This window comes from Falco peregrinus, chromosome 3 (genome assembly GCF_023634155.1).
Source record: "Falco peregrinus isolate bFalPer1 chromosome 3, bFalPer1.pri, whole genome shotgun sequence".
NCBI classification, from domain to species: Eukaryota; Metazoa; Chordata; class Aves; order Falconiformes; family Falconidae; genus Falco; species Falco peregrinus.
The window spans coordinates 43,587,790-43,608,779 of NC_073723.1; the positions used below are offsets into that span (position 1 = coordinate 43,587,790).

At 36.4% G+C, this 20,990-nt stretch overlaps 1 protein-coding gene across 9 annotated transcripts in view; it reads right to left on the bottom strand.

The window, feature by feature from the left end:
- The window catches only part of CSPP1 (centrosome and spindle pole associated protein 1), a 64,115-nt gene that overhangs the window by 7,656 nt on the left and 35,469 nt on the right, over positions 1-20,990 (bottom strand). For 7 of the 9 annotated variants that reach the window (XM_055799363.1, XM_055799362.1, XM_027791714.2 and 4 more), the window contains 13 exons: positions 20,576-20,696; positions 18,533-18,680; positions 16,264-16,416; positions 13,773-13,885; positions 12,499-12,648; positions 11,078-11,224; positions 10,144-10,242; positions 8,971-9,037; positions 8,545-8,665; positions 7,703-7,848; positions 6,996-7,136; positions 2,650-2,690; positions 1,911-1,974 (listed from right to left, as the gene is read on the bottom strand). In XM_055799363.1, the coding sequence (XP_055655338.1) occupies positions 1,911-1,974; positions 2,650-2,690; positions 6,996-7,136; positions 7,703-7,848; positions 8,545-8,665; positions 8,971-9,037; positions 10,144-10,242; positions 11,078-11,224; positions 12,499-12,648; positions 13,773-13,885; positions 16,264-16,416; positions 18,533-18,680; positions 20,576-20,696 (1,511 nt within the window). The remainder of the gene's footprint in view (positions 1-1,910; positions 1,975-2,649; positions 2,691-6,995; positions 7,137-7,702; positions 7,849-8,544; positions 8,666-8,970; positions 9,038-10,143; positions 10,243-11,077; positions 11,225-12,498; positions 12,649-13,772; positions 13,886-16,263; positions 16,417-18,532; positions 18,681-20,575; positions 20,697-20,990) is intronic. The other 2 variants (XM_013302020.3, XM_013302019.3) reach the window with 1 other exon arrangement.

The window sequence follows — 20,990 nt, forward strand, 5'->3', positions numbered from 1 at the left end:
GCTGGATGGGGATAAGAAGGAAATAGAGAAAGAACTATAAATATCATGAACCTTGTGAAAGTGCTGAACAAAACCAAGGAGCACCTCATCACACTGGTGGCAGATTCAGAGCAGACGAAAGGAGATCATTCACAGAATACATTGAGTGGAAATCTAGAAACACAATACCGCTGATGGTAAACAGAGATTCAGAAATGCTGATCCCGATTCGTGAGAGATGTGTTAAAGACCCAGCTCATCAAGACTTATTAAATGCAAACACACAGCATTCAACTCAGGAAGCCTCCGTGCCACAAGGCGCTGGAGGCTGGAAGAGTACTCCGCAGTGCTGCTGCATGTCTGCCCGGCACCTTATGTTCTTCCCTATGCACCTCTTCTGGCTGCTGTTAGAGACGGGATATTTGGCCAGATTCTAGACTGATGGACTCTCCTAAAGCATCCTTTCATCATTTGGACTGTAACTAACAAATTAGTCAGTAACTAACAAATTAGGACTGTAATTAACACATACAGTCTATAAAGAATATTCTGTTTTCTGAAAGTAATAAGGTATTCAGGATATGCCTGAATGTCATTAAATATGACAAACATTGTTGGATTATTCACATTATCGACCACGCTGTCATACAGGTCAGTAGGATCTGCTGAATGTTTTGGTGGTGGCGTGATTAGTCCTCTGCTCGGTTAGTATTTCCTAACCTGTAGAAGATGGTATTGCAGACTACAGACAGTACCAAATGCACTGAACGAGCCTGAATGCCCCATCCTGTGCCCTTCCCCGTGCCAGGTTCTATCCTGTACTCCGGGACTTGCACGTTAACAGAGTAAGTTTGAATACACTTCAAATGAAAAACTTGCCTTTTGACCAAAGCCAGAGGCAACAATCATCGGTATATAGAAACATACCTAGTTTCATTAAAAAGCACGTGCAGGGATCTACTGCATCTCCCTTACAGCAAAGAATAAAACCTTGTAAGATGATTTCCCATAGATGATTGAAGAGAATTTCAAGGTTCTGTAATGCCCGCTAATGGAATATAACACCTAGAGGCCTGAGCTGGTTGGTTTTTTTAAAAAAGAGAAGATATATTCTGGCCTTTTTATTTCTAGTGCCTGGAAACAAAACACATCTGAAACAGCACTTTTACCTACATGCATATAAAGGTTAAACAAAGAGATGTAAGACAATGCGAGACATAGACCTCTATACAAAAATCTTAAGAAAACTAAAAATCATTCTATTTCAGATGATTAAGAAACAAGAACATTTACAAGTTATGTGAAATGAAGTGAAACGAATGTGAACAGCAGAAAAGTGAGCAATTTAGAATCACTATTTTATACCCTTATAATCATACTTAAAATCAAGCACACTTGTAAAATGAAAGAATAAAAGCGAAAAGAATCCCTAGCTGCTCAACACTTTTGTTTTTCACTATGGACAGCTCCTAATTGTAAGCTGTGATTGCTAATAAACTGTGTTATTTGCTGCAGAACAATAGGAGAGCGTTGCATATTCTACCCTTGTTACAAACTAGCTGAACAAATACTAGCTTTTCTTTATCCAAAGCTGGGAAGATGTCAGAAAAACCTCCTTGACAAGGCTAACATCCCAGTCAGAGCACAATGAGCACAGAAAGACGCCTTCTCATGAAAAGATGTGAAGTGGTATAAGGCGAGTGAGCAGCATCAATAATTTTAGGTGTGACCTACACAAATTTGTTGCAGTACGACTCCATAAAGATCTGCATTTAAATTCAGAGGCATAATTTTCTAATACTTTACAACAATCACCATAGCTACACCCACTGCAACTTTTAAAACAGTAGTAGTCTTTTTAGAGATACATCCTTAGATTAAATGACATGTTTGTACACTCATAACATCATTAAGGGGAAGTATAAACTCACTGATAAAAGTGCTATCCGATTCCAACGGTGTATTTTTCAAGGACTGATGAGACTCACTCCTGAACTACAGAAGTGAAACAGAAGACATGCAAATTCAGATGCCTCAGTATCTTTCTGGAGCCAAATTATAATTAGTGTACACTAATTACCAAACTTCTGCAAAGCAAACAGCAGCTCTACAAAGGTTCTGTACTATTGCTTATTTTATGGCTATAAAAAAAGCTATATATTTTTAAATAACTCATGTTCCCTTTATGCATTAGGGGGGTTTTACTTTCCTGTAGTAATCCTATTTGCTAAAATCACCTACACATGGCAACTGTTGTGGCAATTGGTGTTACCACAAACATTTCCATCAATAAATACATTTGAGACAACGGATCTAATTATTGACTGTCATGTGCATCACTTAAGTCACCTGAATTCAGAGCAACTGCTTCTGGCTTGGCTTTTTCTACTAATTTCCACCACTAGTAGCAATCTATCATCATATGAATATAAAATAAGTACCAATGGACATAAAAAGAAGGGAATAAAAGAATCAAACTATTTATAGATATGAAGATAAACAACTTTTATGTCAAGTTTAAAGAAGCCGTTACTCATTGTATTGACAAGCAAGAGAAGTAAATAAACTTGCTGTCTTGCTATTTAAGCGTAATTCCTTTCTCCAAGTCTGTGAGACAGTATTTCCTCACATTTGAAAACAGCAAAGTAAAACAAAAACTTTTATTCTTACCAGTCCCATGGTTTGTGGGTTACTGCCAGAAGCAAAATCATCTTCATCAATAAAAGCCACATAGACAAGGGACAAAAAAATAGCACTGACATATAAAGTTAATACTAAAACATATTAAAAGTTCTATTAGCATATTATTACAAAAATTAAGACTTATGTATTACTTCTTTAAAATTACACACATTGTAACTAATATTTTTAAAACATTTGAATGCAATGTTTATTTCAGTTTCCTTATGTCCATTTAAGTAGAGTCAGAGAAATCAAACAGAACATGGTAGTATATTTCTAAGAACACTGAGTATGTGCAGACCTTTCTTAAGGCTGCATTCATCAGTTCCTCCCAAAGAGCAGACATACTTTTCACACTAGAACTATATTATTGTCAATAATTAAATATATTAAATTTCATCTGAACTTCACAGCTAGGACACAAAAAAACCCCCAATAATCTCTCTAATTTATCAATTTTTGTTTAAATTTGCCGTGAACCAAGTAGAAAAAAGCTGTACCAAATTTCAGAAATCAGAGCGCCAAAACGGAATTATTTCTTCCATAATTAAGGATCACCTGAGCCATGTATTTCCTGACCCCACTTTTTTTTGCCATTTTTTTTATCTATCAAGAACTAGACCAAGGGAGTCAGGAGTCTCATTAATATGTAGTGAAACTAAACATTTGTAAAAACACATAGGTACTAAAAAGATATTTATTCTATATTCCAAGCATCTGCTTGCCAGGAATAGGTATGCTTGTGTAGCTAAACAGTCATATTTGTATCAACAGAACTCAAGACTAATGATGTTCTTCCCTAGGCGGGGCATCTCAACAACCAATTTGACTAGCAAGAAGGGAGCAGTGTCACAACAACTGTGTTAGATGAAATCTGTTCTCTTCGCTTCTGTCAGGGTGCAATAATCAGAGCAGGAGACAGCAGAAAGCCCCAAGAGTGAAGGCACACTCAACATGCTGAGCGCACTGCGTTTGCAGCTTTCAAAGAGATGTCGAGAGGTTTAACTAGACAGCAATAATTTCAGAGGAAAGTACTTGTCTAAGCATAAAACCGTCAACTCTGGAGAGCACAGAGAACCCCCTCCTGAAAGTTAAGCTACCAATGACCCCACGCATGCTGGAAAGACAAAGCAGCAAAACCGAGGGTTTAAGTCTTCAAATAAAATATTTAATAAGATAGAGATGCAAGACATAAAAACTGTCTAGCAAACTTATTCAGCGTGTAGCTGATCTTGTCTAGCATCAAAAACCACAGCACACGGGCTGTCACTCCTCCTGGACTGACAATCAGCCCCTTCCCAAAAAGCAGAGCCTATCGCTGCGGTGGATCAACAGCAAACCTGCTCCTGTGCCTTTCCCTCCTATCCTCCAAAATAACAAGTCATCCAAAAGTCTGCAAAAGATCGCCTTATTTATAGGGACACAGCAAGCATTAAAAAAATTCAGGACCTTTAATAAATCATTAATTTCTCAGGCTATAGTTCCACTATTAGTCATCTTTTACATAAAGAGAAGAGAAAAAAAAAAAGAAAGAAAAAGCTCATGAGAGGGAAACAGCATATAAAACATGTAAGGGAAAGAACACTTATATATAGTGTGGGAAAACAGGTGAGCCTTTCGCCTACAGTACAAAAACGCTTATTGCTTTAATTCATCTTTCACTCTGCCTTAAATCAGACAATAAAACCACTCATCTATTTTCAGTGAGAGGAAGATGATAAACTTGTCTCTAAGGAAAATAAACTGGAAATAGAGAGATACATGGCAACTAATTAATTCTCCTGCTTAATACACAGTGACAGACTATAAAGTTAAATGATGTTATAAAGCAGTAGGAGAGAGAAACAGAGAGGAAAAGCTCCTCAAAAATCCTCTATGAGCATCAGTGGAAAGTCATTTTAAAAATCGGCTGCTTGCCTACCAACCAATCTACGTTGTCCAAGGAAATGCCTCTTCAGGTTGTTGCCATGTAAGCCTGCATTATCCATTTAGCATTGGGACACATCTAAAATGACTGCTTGTCCTTAAAAATTAATGAAAAAGGCAAATTTGCTTTCTAGGTGGCAGAGGTTCTTCTCCAGACAACATGAAATTAAAACATTCTCAGGCTGACTTATTGAAAAATATCCTAACAATGGAAAAACAAAACCAAACCCCATAAATCTCAGTTGAAGCCAGTCAATTATTTTTCACTATTTCAGTCAATCTCACAAAGGGGAAGACTGAAGACAACCCTATACATTCCACTTAGACACTAAATGATACTCAGCAACTTGTAATTAACACAGAAAGTGGTACAGACACACTTGTTTGCAACTACGATGTTATCCATAAGAAATATTGCACACATCGCTTCAACACCAGCACATCTGTCCAAGATGGAATAGGAATAATCTTTAACGCTCATCAGGGTACCAAACAAAACACCTGCAAGTTAACTGTCACCCTTCACACCTTGGTATCGATTTTATTAATCGTACTCACATATGGGTCTATTAACAGGCAATACAAACGAGCCTCAAAGCACAACCGGCGGTAAGAAGAGGCATTCAGTTTATGTAAAGCCGTATGGCAAGGTGTAACTATTTTCCTTTCAAATGCATTTGGGGTTTTTTATGTCAAACTTTCACCTCATCTCTAAGGCTAAAGAAGGTCTGAGCAATCTGAAATTGTGCTGGGTGTCTGTGGCAAGAAGGGGTTGCAGGGGTGGCCGCTGTGAGATGTCAGGAGCTGCACTGTGCCAAGCACAGCCAGCACCGCAGCAGACCCTCCACAGGACACAGCTGAGCCCATCAGCCAAGCTTGTAGTGCCTCTGTGAAAACATAGTAAGAAAGGGAAAAATGAAGCATGGCAGTGAGGAGAGTGGCCAAAGTATGAGAAGCAGCCCCGCAGACGCCAAGGTCGGAGAAGGAGGGGAAGGAGGTGCTCCATGTGCTGGAGCAGAGACTCCCCTGCAGCCTCTGGAAGAGACCATGGTAGAGCAGACTGAAAGGTGCAAGAAGACAGGAGCAGCAGAGAGAAACCACTGTGTACTGACTGTAATTCTGCCAGGGGGAATTACCGCCTGGCCTGACGCTGCTCACTGTATCATCGAAGGGACTGAGCGTAACCTGGTGTGGTACCAAGGAAGCAAAGCAGAGGTGTCAGGAGTAGAGGAGTGACACTGGGCACAGAGAAGGAGGCAGAAAAGGTGTGGGTTTGATGTCTTTTTGTTTCCCACTACTCAAAATCAGTAATTAAATATCTGAATTGACAATAATTAGGTTAATTTTACCCAAGTCAAGTCTGGTTTTCCCACAACAGCAATCGGTAAGCAATCTCCCTGGCTGTACTTCAGCCAACAAGCTTTATTCTTCCCATTGCCCCTACCATCTCACCAAGGGCCACAAGTGAGGGGACATGAGCAAGCGGCTGGATGGGAGTTTGGCTGCTAGCCAGGGCTAACCCACCACAGAAATAAAGTTACTTTCTCTTCAAAAATTTAATTAGGCCAGTCTGAATTATGGAGACAAACACGCTGTTGAAAAATTTGCATCTTGCACTCAAAATTGAGTTCATTTGTATAGGTGCAACTGTAACTTAGAAAGGCTGAAGCAACTCTCATGATATTTTCACATTGCATCTAAAGTAACAGGATATTGCTCTTTCACAACTGTTCATAAAAGCTATCTGAAGGAACATTACATGTGGAATTAAGTGCAGCATGCAAAAAAGGGGCATTGCATTTACTTTTCACTGCCTCTGCAATATGCAGCCAAAATGTTTTACTGTATTAAGATTATCTCTATTAAGTGATACAAGCAACATTTTCATTCTGGAACCTCAAAGTAGTTATGATATCTTACAATGTACTTCCTAAAGCAAAGCCTATTTACAGATACAGATTTTTGAAACTTTGAAATAGCCAACCCAAGACTATGGAAATAGAAGAAACCTATTCCATTAAACAGATCAAGATGAAGACACACACACTGGTTAAAATGCACAGTTCAAAGCCATCTACTTCCTCAGTGAGAACTGAAAAAATGCCACAAGGAACCTAGCTGCTAACACTTTTATCACAAATCAGCTGAAGTGTTTTACTGTTCTGTAGTTTTTTTTAAGAAACTAATCTTCTCTTGCATTTTTCTAAAGTATGAAGCACTAGTTGATTATTTTTTTTTTATGCTTTACATTATGACAATTTCAGCGTTCCAGTGTTTTACTGTTTTGTACTGCAGCGCTGACATTGGACTTGAAAGAAGTAAAAGTACAGCTGGTGTTTTTTAATTCTTATCAAATACAAAACAAATTAAAAAATCATTGATGTTATCTCGGACCGTTCATTCCTTACCTTCTATTTCTCTCCTGATTCTCATTCTGTTAAGTTTCTTCTGCTGCTCCCTCAAGAGTGCCTGCTGCTGAATCTCTAGAGTCTGGTCATCTTTTGGAGGATCAGGATACATGTGCCTCAAGCCCATACGTGTTTCAGAATCTAGAGTAAGGATACGAAATTTAAATTTTTCCCTAAACCAACATTTCTGAAAAACATTTTTTAAGAACTAGTTACAGATGCAAAGTCATTAAAAATATAAAAATAATGGAGACAATGGCCAAAAGGATAAGCCACTTCAGCAACAATTTCACAGTTTTACTATTTTTATTTTTGTTAATATAAAAAAATGTATTTTCTGATAAAGGAGAAACAAAGTTACACAGAATCATAATTTGCTGGTGGTAAAAAATAAAATTCAGCCTACTTGTAGTAACATCATAACATTAAACACATAAGAAGTTTAAGCAGCAAGGACCAGAATCTCAGGAAGTAACTCTTGAGTGATAACTCAGCTTTACAATGCCACAATCTGTGTGCACTTGTAGAAGCGGCTACACAAAAAGATCTACACACATACAAAATGCTGTCCACAGAGTATGTTGTATATGGGCCATAGCTGAAAAAAGCCCCATTTCTATCTTTAAATCCTGGTTGGCGCAGAAGATGGAGGAAAAAAACAGAAGCTTCACTACCTTTTTTAATCAATAACAAGAAGATCTACTTGCCTTTATATTTAAGTTCATTAAATTCCCTGATATTTTGTATATTGACAGGATCTTGTGCCACCTTTGATGATGGTCGCCTTACTGGAGCCTGTATCCTACGTCTGGCCATCTCAAATATGTCCTTTGGATTCTTCTCTCTCCTCCCACTTGAAAAGTTTGTAAAAAAAGCAGAATATAATTTAACACTATAATATTAATGAGTTGGATGGAAATATAATACTGATAAAGCTCACATTTTATATCGATAAATAAAGCTATCAAAACAGGAAAACAAATCTGAAAGTAGTAACACGGCATGTTGTGTTACAAAAAACGATAACCTACTTAAAAAAAAAACATTCATACTTCATGGAGTGGAACTAAGACTGATAATCTGATGAGTCTTTTCCAACTAATACATTTTGGAAGTAAACCAAATTCTTTTTATACATAAAAAGGTTATGATTTTCAAAAAGAAAGAAAGTACTTCCACAGCAGTATGCTATTCATAAGCATATTCAGCAGCAGTAGTACTGCAGTTTACAGGCACAAATTGTGACCTAGGAAAAAGGCAGTAAGATAAAAATCCACCTTAGACATCTGTTTTGGACCATTCTCCAACACAAGAGTATTGCAACTTCCAATCTTACCAGTACAGGCATTCTTACACTAAACTTTAGTAAGATTCTTGGAAAAACTCCATACACAATAGAGGAAAAAAAAAATAATTGTATATACAAGTTCTATCTTTATATTTTTACTTCATCTATGTATGTTAGCCAACTAATACTAGTTGCTAACACACAGTAGCTTTGATTTCCTGTGCAAAATCTAATTTTTAAAACTGAAGATTAAATTCTTACCGTGTAATTGGTACATCATCATCACTGGCCACATTTAGCAACTGTTCCTGCAGTCGCCTCCCTTCACTATGAAGCTGTTTCCTCATCTCTGATAATTCATTTAAAACATTCTTTCTTTCCTCTGGAATTTAACACAAATATTTTAAAAATAGAAAGTGTCAGAGACACTTTTCTGCCTACCTCATACATGTAAGTTGGAAAAAAAGAAAGAGATAACGAAATGTTAATTAAAACAAGGATTACACAAACACAAGAATCATAGCATTTCATACACCACACGAATACACTGATAATACTAAGACAGAGAGAACATCCATGTAGAAATGTAAACTTTGTAAGGCTATTCCTTTGTAGGCAAGAAAGAGAAGTTACTGAGGACAACTACATTGTAATAGAAAGTGAGCTTGCAATAGAGACAACACCTACCAAGTGCACGCAATTCATTTCTTCTAGCAGGAACAGGTGGAGAAGGAACCCTTGGTTGTGGAAGATCCTAGTGATCATAATGAATACGAAATGTTAATACGTCGAAGGAAGAAAATATAGCAGACATAAGCACATTTTATTTCCTTATTTTATGTCCAATTTACATTAACTACCACCACTACGAGAAGACAGAATAGTAACCTTGCAGGTTGTTAATGCCTAAGGTTTTATTAAATTTGATCTTTAAATGTATAATCCAAATTACTTTGATAATACCTATAATGCACTATTCAGAGATCTAGACAAAGCTATACCAAGTTCTGCAAAGACAGAAAAAATCCTCCTCCAGAGAATTCTTAATATGTAGGGAAAACAATTTTAAAGAAGGCTTAAAGTCTTAAAACATTTTCTGAAACTGCACTATGAAGTATTTTGCCAAATTACCATTTTCACAGCAAGTTCATTTTCGAAGTATTTAGCCCTGTTCATAGAGACAGGTGGTAAAAAGAACGTTTCCAATAAAAAGTCAGAAGTATAGTCTGAGATTCAAATATCTTAGACAATTATTTAATCTACTCTTCACAGGAGAAATTTATTTTATTAAAAAAAAAAAGTCCCAGGGAAGATTAAATTGAGAGAAAGTGAGTAAGAAGTGAGTGGTCTTGAGACTATAACCACATTCGTGATGCAAAAAAGAAAACAAAGTGTATTAGGAGTTACAATCTTTTTATACCTTCAAAAAAATTACGATAAAACAGTAATGTCTGTAGCTAGAAATCAACATTAAACTTCATGCCCAAGCTAAGTTCTTCTCTACGTGAATGCAATGATTTGCTAGATTAGATGCAAATTTTCTTATCCTAAACCTTGAGGCCATTAGACCCTGGGTAAGGGTCTGGATGGAGTTTGTACACTCAAAAATGAGATACTGATCTCTACAGAAAATGTACATGCAGAAAGCAAATAGAAGTATCACACCCCAAAAAAAATTCTTCAATACTTTGAATACAATTGAATATTAAATTTCAGAGCTGTAAGACAGGATAATATAAAGACTGTCTCCAGTTATTTGTGGTATTCCAATAATAAATGGCAAACATTAAAAACCAAGTAGGATTTCATACATTATACTGTCTTAAATAAATCAGTAAATGTTTACTATAAAAATCATACTTGTGCATTGCAAGATATATGGCTCTCAGCAGAGGGAATTCTTTCTTCTTTTAATTTTTTCTGAAGAGCAGGAACGATGGGAGAAGGCTGCCTTGAAAACTGCAGGGAGGAAAAGCAAGATTAAAACTACATTCCTGTAGATACTGAATAAAGTATTATTTTGGAAGAGTTCTGTTAATATTCTTCATTTGACATAAAAATGCTTTATCTTATCTTAATAGCATAATTTTTGTATTTAATTTTATTTCAACTCTTAACCACATAAAATTATTGCAAAAATTATTTCACAGTATTTTAATTTCTACCTATAGTAATTTTAATTTTTTTTTTCTAAAATGTAGGTTTTTAAGTTTATTGTTAAGATGCATATCTCTTTTTCCTCTAAACACATCCATTGTAACTGTCCATTTTAGAGAAATGACATGTAGAAATTTCTAGAAGAGAAAACGTTTAATATTTTACTTAGATTTTGTCCATCAGAATTCTATGTGATGGCCAACTTACATCATACAGGTCAAAGGAAAATCATGAAATTACAAAACCCACCATTGTTAAAGATGAGCAGTCTTTAGTCCTCTAAATTACATAACTTTATTTTTATTTGCATTGAATCTCAGCAAAAGCAGGCCACGACACTTCACAGCGGATATAAAAATCAACTATAGTGCAACTTGCTCTTACTTATCTTGGGTTTACTATTTAATGCAAATCTGATCAGCAAGATAAGCTACCACTGAAGTATGTCTGATTTTCCATCAGCTGTTCTCCATGTGTGTATTGTAAGTATCTGTCTAAGCATTCTGTAGCTTGATAAACTAAGAGGGAAACAACACTGAAGGTACAGGTCTAAGCAATCATGCAATTTCCTTAAAATGCAGTTACTTTTTAAAATTAGGAAGAAGCATTTTTATTTTAGAAAGTCACTGAAGCATACCACCTTCTTTTCCTCTTCCTTCTTTTCTTTCTCAAAATATTGTTTAAGTTGTTCATCTTTCTTTTCTTCTTTTCCTTTTATTCTTCTTTCTGCCTCTTTTTGCCTCTCTTCACCTAATCTCATTATTTCTTCATGCTTCCGTCTTTGCTGCAACATAAACGTTATTAGTACATAAAAAAGACTCGACATTATTAAAGTTTTGCTTTTTATTTTCCTTGTGAAGTTCAAATTACACATCAATGCGATTAGTATGAAATGAAAAGCATATTTCATTAGGCTGACTTGGAAAGTTCAAATTAAAAATGTGGATGCCACGCAAATATTAAACGTCTGCACTCTCGGCTCTGCTAACATCATTTAACAAAATTCCTAATAACTTCAATAAACACCAGTTTGTGTCCCCAGATCTGCTGCCAGTTAAGGCTAAACTGTAGGAGTCATTTCCAAAAATTCAGATTCAAACAAAACATACTGCAAACATGCACCATGCTATCACAAGCCCACAGAGAAAATGATCATCCAGTTGCAATTTTAGTCTTGTGTCTGTGAAAAGAAGTATCACCAGTTAGCTTCCTACTCTGTAACAGACCAGCTGTTATCCAGAAGACAAGACTCATCCAACTAACTTGTTCATACTAGGGAAGAGGATCTAGAATATAAGCTAAGTGTTCTGTCTTAGAAATCTTTAATTCCTACATCCTGATTTCATCATCCCACAGAGTACTGAAAGGTTTTCCCATCTCTGATGGCCTTGTGTCCTTTGCCTTGTGTCCTTTTCCTACAATTATTTATGACATTCAGAATTATGCAAATCCATTCAATTTACCAAACCTGATAAATAAAGTTATTGGGTTTGAATTAAATCACAAGTTTACCTCCATGAAAAGTATTAATTACATTTGCTTGCCATTACTCCAAAACAAGCAGTATTCTTATCTCAAAGATACAACCTGGCCAATCCAAAAAAAGCTATACAGGAAGATTTTGTAAAGCCTATGTTCAGAATAAAATAATAATTCTATGAAAACTAGATTTAAGAGTCTTAACAAAAAACCCCAAACAAAGAAAAAAAAAAAAAAAAAGGCTGTTTGTGATTGGTTGGGGTTTTTTAATTCACCAATTTGACCAAGCTTTTTATTGGCTCCACAAACAATTCCCTTTAGAAAAAAGAGAGCAGCACTATCTATTATAATAAAGCTATACAATTTTTCTTAGAAGAAATAACAGTACTTCTAGACTGTAGCATACCATAAAGAGTGAAAAGAATGTGCTAGTTAATACTGACAATTTTGTACCCCTCCTCTGGCTAATGTAGACCAATTCACAGGACACTTCTCTGTTTACCTCCATAATCTAGAGGACAAATGTTAGGAAGGATTAGTTTAGCATGGAAAAAAAGTCAAGGTATCAAAATACTATACCTCCTCCTCTTTCCTTCTTTGCTGCTCTTGTTCATCTTCATATGCTTTTTGAATTCTCATCCTCTCTTCAGCTAGTCGTTTTTCTTCCTTTTCTTCTTCCATTCTAAGTTTTTCTCGCTCTGCTTCTTCCCTACGTCTCTTCTCTTCAATCTAGAAAATAAAGCAAGGAAGTATTCAACTGTCAATAGCCAGCAACAGCCTGAACTACATTTAGATCATGATGAACTACATTTACCATCATGATCTGCTATGACTCAGTACCTGTTTGTGCAATCAGAGATTGCATGGAAGAACCGAAAAAAACCTAGGCTCAGCCTTAGCATTTCAGCTTCAGAATTCCTTTGAAGTAAAATTATATTTTACAACTTTTTTTTTGGTCCCTCTTTAACAGAATCATCCTCCAGTAAGAACACTAACTATAAAGGCTACCAATAGAACTTGAACATTTTATAACACTTACTCTGCTCTGGGTGTACTGGAATAACACTTCTCTTCACTAACTAACTAATGGAAGATGGGAAACTAAAACGAAAGAATTCATAGCAATTATCTTTTTCCTTTCCACAAGTATAATATATTTAGACACAGTGCTGACTTACTGAAGCCAAAGATTTGCCCATTCTTTACTATTTTGGCAGCAGTATACATGGAAAAAAAAACCCTTGATCTTTTCTTTTAAGGAGATCCACATCAAATGACATTTCTACCATATGACTCTCAAATTTTCTAGGATTTCCTTGATATTTAATTGATTTGATATTTGATTCTTGTAGCATAAGATGACATGCAAAGTACTATGGTCAGAAGACAAAAGCTGGCAGAAGAACAATCACGTTGTATATACCAAGCAGTAAATACACTGTTATTGCCTCACTGATGAACATGCATTTGTATCATACAGACTTCCAAGAACAAACATCTTTGTTTCTTTATGCATGCAAAGTTGTACTGTATGCAGTTTGAGAACTCAATACTGTACAGTTTAGAGAGCTGTACTCGGGGGGGGGGGGGGGGGGGGGGGGGGGGCGGGGAGGAGAAGAAAAGACAGAATCTAGATTAATGAAACCAGCTATTAATAGCATCACTTTTGTAAGCATTTCTTATGTAAGGCAAACTCTGAGAGACTCAGTAGCATATAGCTCTTAGTACACCTCTTCTGTACAGATTTGGCTATGATTGAGTAAGGTCTTTAGTCATCAGTGATGGTTTACTTTGACTGTAATCCCTCATTTTAAAATATATTTAACCAGATGGCAACTGGTTTGTGCATTCACCTGCAGACGAAGGAAGTTCTTGTATGACTCTTGTTGCTTAAGACGCTGCGAAGATGGTGGTTCATTGAACACATTACCTCGAGCAAAAGGAGAGGTCTGTGCAAATTTAAAATCTAGTGGGGGGGAGGGAGAAGTCACACGTAAAAATCAAAGCAAATACAAGATGGCAAGCCAGTGCAAAGAAGCAACAATCTCAGACACTTATTTCAAAAGGTAGTTTATGACAGCCATAATTCAAGGCTATAGCTTAAAACAATAGCTGGGATTACAATTTCTTACGTTGTCTGCCTAGAATACTGTCAGGTTTTAACTGCTCAATTAATAACATCCAAGCAAGTTGTCTTTTTACAAAATAACACCTATAAAAGTCATATATTCTACCATCCAATCTGCAGTTTAGTATCTAAAAATGCTACCTGTAAGCTAATTAGAATAGCAAAGATTGAACATTTCATAACTTTACTGCTTGCAATTACTCTGACTTACAACATATAGTTCTGTTGCTTTGGTTTATTCACTCTCCCAAAATGGAACATCCTAACAAATATTTAGGTCAAATATCAACAGCTGCTACAAAAAACAAAGCCGAAAACTGGCAAATAAAATTATAAGCAGTCAGAAAATTGACTTCTGCCAGTAAAAGGTGCCTTCCATACTATGAAGTCTGAAGTGTCAGGTCTCCCTTAGCACTAAGTTATGTTTGCATCATAACCACACAGTCCCAAAAGCTCTAGATGGGAGGATTAACTCAGATACCACACAGAACAGGTTTTGCAGAACAGGAACCCTACAGGAAGCAGAGAAGAAAGGAAGTAAAGGACAAGCAGAGTAAGTCATGTTAACTTCTCAGCTGACACAGCATGTTCCCCGTATCGTGTCTGCTCCAAAGGACAGTGCCTCATGGATGTGCAAGAGCCATAGCTCCACTGAGCCAAGACGAACACAGCTGTAGCTTTTCTCATGTTCCCCCTTTACATTTCCCCGTATGGTAACGTACCAGCCCAAGTCAGATGAAAGCAGAACTAACACTTACTCCTATAGGAATGCACATGCTTACTGCTACAGCCTAACCTTAGGAGCATGTGCTTGCATAACGAGTACACTTCAAGGTCAGTACTATTTTCCCTTACATGGAATCACTTTTTGAATCCTTCCAAAAGATAACTAAATCTACATGTGGCTCTTTCAGGATGGATGTAATTCACACCGATATATTCCATGCTGAAAAGCAGAATAAAGTTTATATACCATTTGAAAAGGCATGGACACAAGACAGACAAGTTACTATGGAAGATATCAAGGAATTAACATACTGTGTACCAGCTACTATCCTGCAAATTCCTCTTTTAATGGGGCCATGTACAAAAAAAGACCACACAAACCCAAACAAAACAAAACAAAACCCAACTAACTAAAAGTACCAAAACCTACACAAAGCCACTTTACTGCCTGACTAATCAAATGGAATGTGCAAGAACATAAAGTTCCCATCACTGATCTGCACCATGTCTTGACCCTGAAGTAAGTGATCTAACCGGGGGGGGGGGGGGGTGTGTGTGCGTGTGCATGCGCGCGTGTACGCGTGTGTGTGTGTGTGTGACATTGCTATTCTGCATTATTACTTTATTGGCCTTCCCTGTTTCACTTCGTACACAATGGTTAAATATACACTGTATTAGGGAGAAAAGAACTAGAGGGGAGGTCAGAAGGAACTAAGTAAGTTGATTATACAGCCAGTGGTCAGGACATTGGATTGCAATCATGCAAAGTAGATCCATGCCCCAAGTAGCATGTAATTCTTTATACAGACATTGCAACAGTTCAGACAGAAGAAAGAAAAGCAGCATCTAAGCTGACTTGAGGGGACCACCACTTATCCCGGCCTTTGCCCATCCCAGACCAGGGACAGGTCTAGAGTACCACAGCCCTCTCATTTAGATGTCTCACAAAACTAAGAGAATGCTGCACTAGTTTTTGAATAGGAAAATAAAATCCCTAAAGTTCAGAGGCTGTGCACAGGGCTGCCAATGTCCCCAATTGACCTGTAACTTTTGAGAACTTGTTAACCTAGTTACTGTATCAATTTCACCTTAACCTGTAACATCATACATCTGCAGACCCCCCTCCTCCTTTTATTCCATGTTCTTTCTTACTAAGCAGTTGTATTTTACTGTCATTTAAGAGTAAAACAAATATGTATGAAGATTTTATTAGCTAACATTGAATCTGGAAAACTAATGTTCCAATCCTGACTGTTCAGTGCCAAAACAGTTATTAGTTATCATTACTGACAAGATAGATAAGAAAATACCTTTTCAGCGCATACTGTGACAGCGAGAAAGAAGTTTGGGAAAGAAGCATGATACTGACTGTGCAGGTAGAGAGCACTAACACCATCATAGAACTACTAGAAAGGAGTGAAGAAACTAGAGAATTCTGATCAATAAGACCTATAAATAATTAAGAGCTGTAATAGAGTATTCTTAAAAACCTGCTATTTTATTTGTAGACGCTTCTGTGTTCTCAGGTCTTGAGGAGGCCAAACTTAGGTCAACAGATACAACAGCCCTTTTATCTTGGTTTAGTCTTGCCTCTGGATTACGATATGCATCTTCATTTTGCTTGTGCATCATATTCAAGTCCGCTGAAGGAGAGAGGAAATAACTGTATATAAGATTTTATTCTCATAAAAGGCACATTCACCATAGATTCTCAAATATACAGGGATTTTTGAGCAGATTCCACTTTTCCTGGGCATACCACCTACAGGAACAAAAAATTTAAGCAAAGACAAGAATATAGAAGCTATAGGTGAAATACTAGTCATTAGGAATTCATTGATTAAAAGATTTATTTGGTTGGTTTTCTTCTGCCAGGAATGATTCTCCACAGCAAACCTTCCCTCTACCCTGCCTGAAAATGCTATGAAAAGGAAAGATAAAGGGCTCAAAGACAAAAATAACTGGCAAGTCTGTATTGACAAGCATGTATTTTGAAGCCACCCCTTCTTCTATTTCCTTAAAGCTGCAAAATACTTCCGAGTTTAGTATTGGTTATTTTAAGTACTGAATCTCTACTTGATCACTATTAAGGGCAATAAGCACAACTGAACCATTGAAGTGTATTTTGGTCTCCATGTCTTTAGTGATAATCCAGGTGCAGATTTCTGTATGTAAGCAAAACATTATGCAACATTTTCACCAAAATGTACATGGTGCCTCCGAGTTACCATAAAAATCCTGATCAAAGATGTTAATTTCAGCTTATTTTGAAGTGTTACCGTACTACACCTAGAAAGCATGTTATGTTTCACAACACTTGTCCTATAGCTTGTCCATCATGCTGCTAAACTATGGTGGCAAAAATAACTTTACATGTGTAATTCAGGAAAACAGGCTAAGAAACATCTTTCTCCTGGTTCCTCATTTAGATGGCGACAAGCATCTCAGCAGCTATACCTAGAGCTCAGGCTAATATGAGAGACCTACATTTTCCTCTGACCCACTCTACTTACACCATTGAAAAGCCTAGGAAAAGAAGCCAGAAACTTAAATGCAGTGTCTAGTTAGGCAGTGTGAACACCTCAGTCTGCTCTGGGGATAAACACAAGCTTGGATCCTCAACCAAGCTTCTACCCTTATTATTTGGGCACACAATCTTCAAAAAAGCATTTAAACTTTATCCCCTACCCTCAGACTACACTATGGAATTCAGCTGTACGTCACTCAGCTGTCATGAAACTGGAACTAATTATTCATACATAAACTGTTATCCAGTAAGTGTTCCATGCTTTGAACATTCTCAATATTTTATTACCAGGAGACATATTTTAAAGATATAATCAGAATTCAACATGATATTCAAATAAACAATAGAATAAATTTGTTTCACATTAGAAAGCAATAGTTCTAAAACTGTAAGATTCACTCAGTTAGATGCTAAAGGCAAGAATGAAGGAGCTAGCATAGGCCAAGGTTTTGAAATATACAAATCTTATTGTTCTTACCAAGTACTATTTTTATTTTAGATAAGCAATTCCTGTAAAGTTCACAAGGAACCAGGACCAGGAATTTGAGGTTTAATCTTGCATCTCTCTCTGAACTACTGGAGAGGTGAATGAACAACTTTCCAGATCATAGCTACTTCCCAGCTCACTACTCCCATCTTTTATGAAATAGCACTTGGAGAAAAATAAACCTTAAAAAACGTTACTGCTGACTGCTATCTATATAGCCACTTACCAGCAGTGTTACTTGGGGAAATTTAAATATTCCACTTAGCTTTATATATTTATTCAAACATGCTTCCGTTTTCCATGGCACAAGCTTTCTAAGGCAATAAAAGTTATTTCAAACAAGAAAAACGATAAAAAAACCTTGTTCCTGAAAAAGTTTAAATAAGTCTTCACAACAGACTTTAGCATGTTTGTATTGTAGATGACTCTACCAGCTTGTTTTCCTCCTTCTCCCTTTAAGTGAAGACGTAATCTTACAGTACACTTGACATACCCTGTGTTTCCCATTTTGTTCAAATTGTAGTCTTCGAATCATTCTACAGAAACAAAAATAATCACTAACTCAAATATTTCTAGCATGCATCTGCTTGAAACAAGTGTACCTATTTGTCAATAAAAAATCTGACAATAAAATTTGTCAAAAATACCAGTGTTGCAAAACAAGGACTAACATCTGAACAGAGTCCTTACAAGAGCAAGAAAACATCAATCTTGAAAAGGCAACCCATAATTTTTTCAAACATACCTATCAGATTTCCTTCTGCATCTCTGAGAGGAGCCCCACCACCACCTTTTCCCCAGGGGCTGTAATTCCTCATTTCTGCTTCTAACTTGGCTTCATAGCGTTTCTTCTGCTCTCTTTCTTGTCTGCGTTGTTCCTCCCTCTCTCTTATCTAAAGATAAATAAACCAAAGTCAGTTGCATAAAATAACACGTTAAGTATAACTTTAATAAAAAGTTAACAGAGAAAGCTGAATGCTATCATTCCCCCATTCCCCGATCCATATCAAGTGAATCACAAACATTTCACTGTCTGTTCTGCAGACAGTGCATTGAATTGTCAAAACATGCACATCCAGTTGTGCATAATCGCAGAGAAACATACAGACACAAATTGTAAGACTTCCAAGTTGTAGAAATGTTCACATCTGAGACTTGCAGTAGATCAGAAATCCTGTATCTTTGGATCTTTGATGCAGAAGTTTATACTGCCTGAAAATTGAAGACAAAATTCTACAACACTACAGCACTCACTTCTCTCAACCTGGTATGCTTTGCTGAGCCAAAACTTCAGACTAGAGATGACATAAGATAAAGAAAGACTCCCAACGATAAATGCCTTAATAGAACGCTATGCAATCCTATAACCATTCATGAAACAATTTTCTGCAGTCATACATGATGATGTACGCAAACAACACATAACTGTTCATTTGCTTTGTTCTTCCTTTTCTTCAATATCAGGTTAAATTTATAACTAAGTTTCCCAATAACTTAATGTAGCATTTATAAAGAGAACAGCTATTAAAGGAAGTCCATCTTCTAGTCAAAGCTTTTAAAACATTAATTTATTATTTATGTAGCTGAAATGTATTACTGTATTTTTCTTATTTGTTTCTTCTGTGCACTTGATGAACATTTCCCTTTACCAAGCAGTTAGACAATTATACAATGAGTCGATACAAAGACCCATCTAGCCTCCCCTTCGACTGTTTACAAAAATGGTCCACCAGGTTTGTCTATAGGAAAGAAAAAGCAGAATAGCTTCCGTTTGCTTTCAAACCTGAGCAGCATAGTATCTTTGACAGACTGTATTGTGCCACATTTATTAAACCTTCATGTCAAATTGTGCAGTCTCTAATATGGCAAGATAAAATTTACTACAGTGAGAAAATACCCTCAGAGAAGCCCAAGTGCAGTATCAGACACTATTCCTAAATGTTTATTTTATTCTTAGTTTGACCTAGATTGGCAGCCACTCCTTTATCCCTATGCACAGTCATTACTAGAACTAGAATATTTTTATAGCTAGATATAGAACTAGAATATTTTTATAATTATTTACCTCCACTGAAGAAATACATAAAGAAGAATAAGATAAGAAAATGTTAGTGCCTCTGAACTGGGTTCTAGCAAAACCTCTTCTGAAATAACATGTCTTATATCCTGGTCAAATACATTTTATAAATATAAACTCCTACAAGGTGCAGCAGTGAAAGGCCACTAAAATGAGTAGGAGACTAGGACACCTCCTGGAGACTCAAGAAATTTGTCTAGTCTATCAAAAAAGAAGCTGAAAAAAGGCAAGACACCACCTACAAACACTCTAGAAGTAAACGTTATGGAAGCTTTTGAGAATTAGTATCCAAATGATCATGAAGAACTTACTGAAATTAGAGTGTTCCTAATGATTACAGCAATAATGCTCAAAAACAATCTTTCAATAGGAGTATCAGAGCAATACAACCCATTGCTTTAAAGATGCAGGTTCTTACGTTTATGAAAATAATTATATAAAAATCCATGCCTGCAAAGTAATCTGTTTGCTGTCAGTCTTAACATTCTCTCAGCCTCTGACAAAACAAATTGAAGAGCTTAAAGTCTACCTGAAGACCTAAACTGAGCTAAAGCAGGGGCAGAGGAATGGAAAGAAGTGATCAAGGGAGGGAGAGTTAAGAAAGCTTTTTAATTGTAAACTAAATAAAAATATTTGAAAGAGTACAACAGTTACAATCATTACATGTTAAAAAGTAAAAAAGGAAGTGTCAGAAACTTTATCACTCCGTACCTGCTGTTGCAATTCTTGTAGATAAGATAATGTTGCCTCTTTGGAAGGCTTTGGTTTTATTCCAGGAAACACTCCTATGCTTCTTTGTCTGTCTCCTGTATCCCTCTGTCCAACGTTACTTCTGAATTAGCAAACCACACATATAAAAGAAAAAACATCATAGGGTCCAGGGGTGTGCGTGCATGTGTTTAAAAAAAACAAAAAACCCTGCCTGAAATATTTAAGAGCTGTTGTTTTCCACAGCCTGGCAGTTTATGTTCTCAAACATCTCCATAAATCCATATAAAAATAGGAGTTCACTGAATTATTAAGATAGAAATTCTTAATTAGAAGTTTGAAGAATTGTCTTTAACACACTTTATTTCAAAAGGCATATCTATTGTTGGCAAAATAACCCCAACAGGAGGAGTGTATC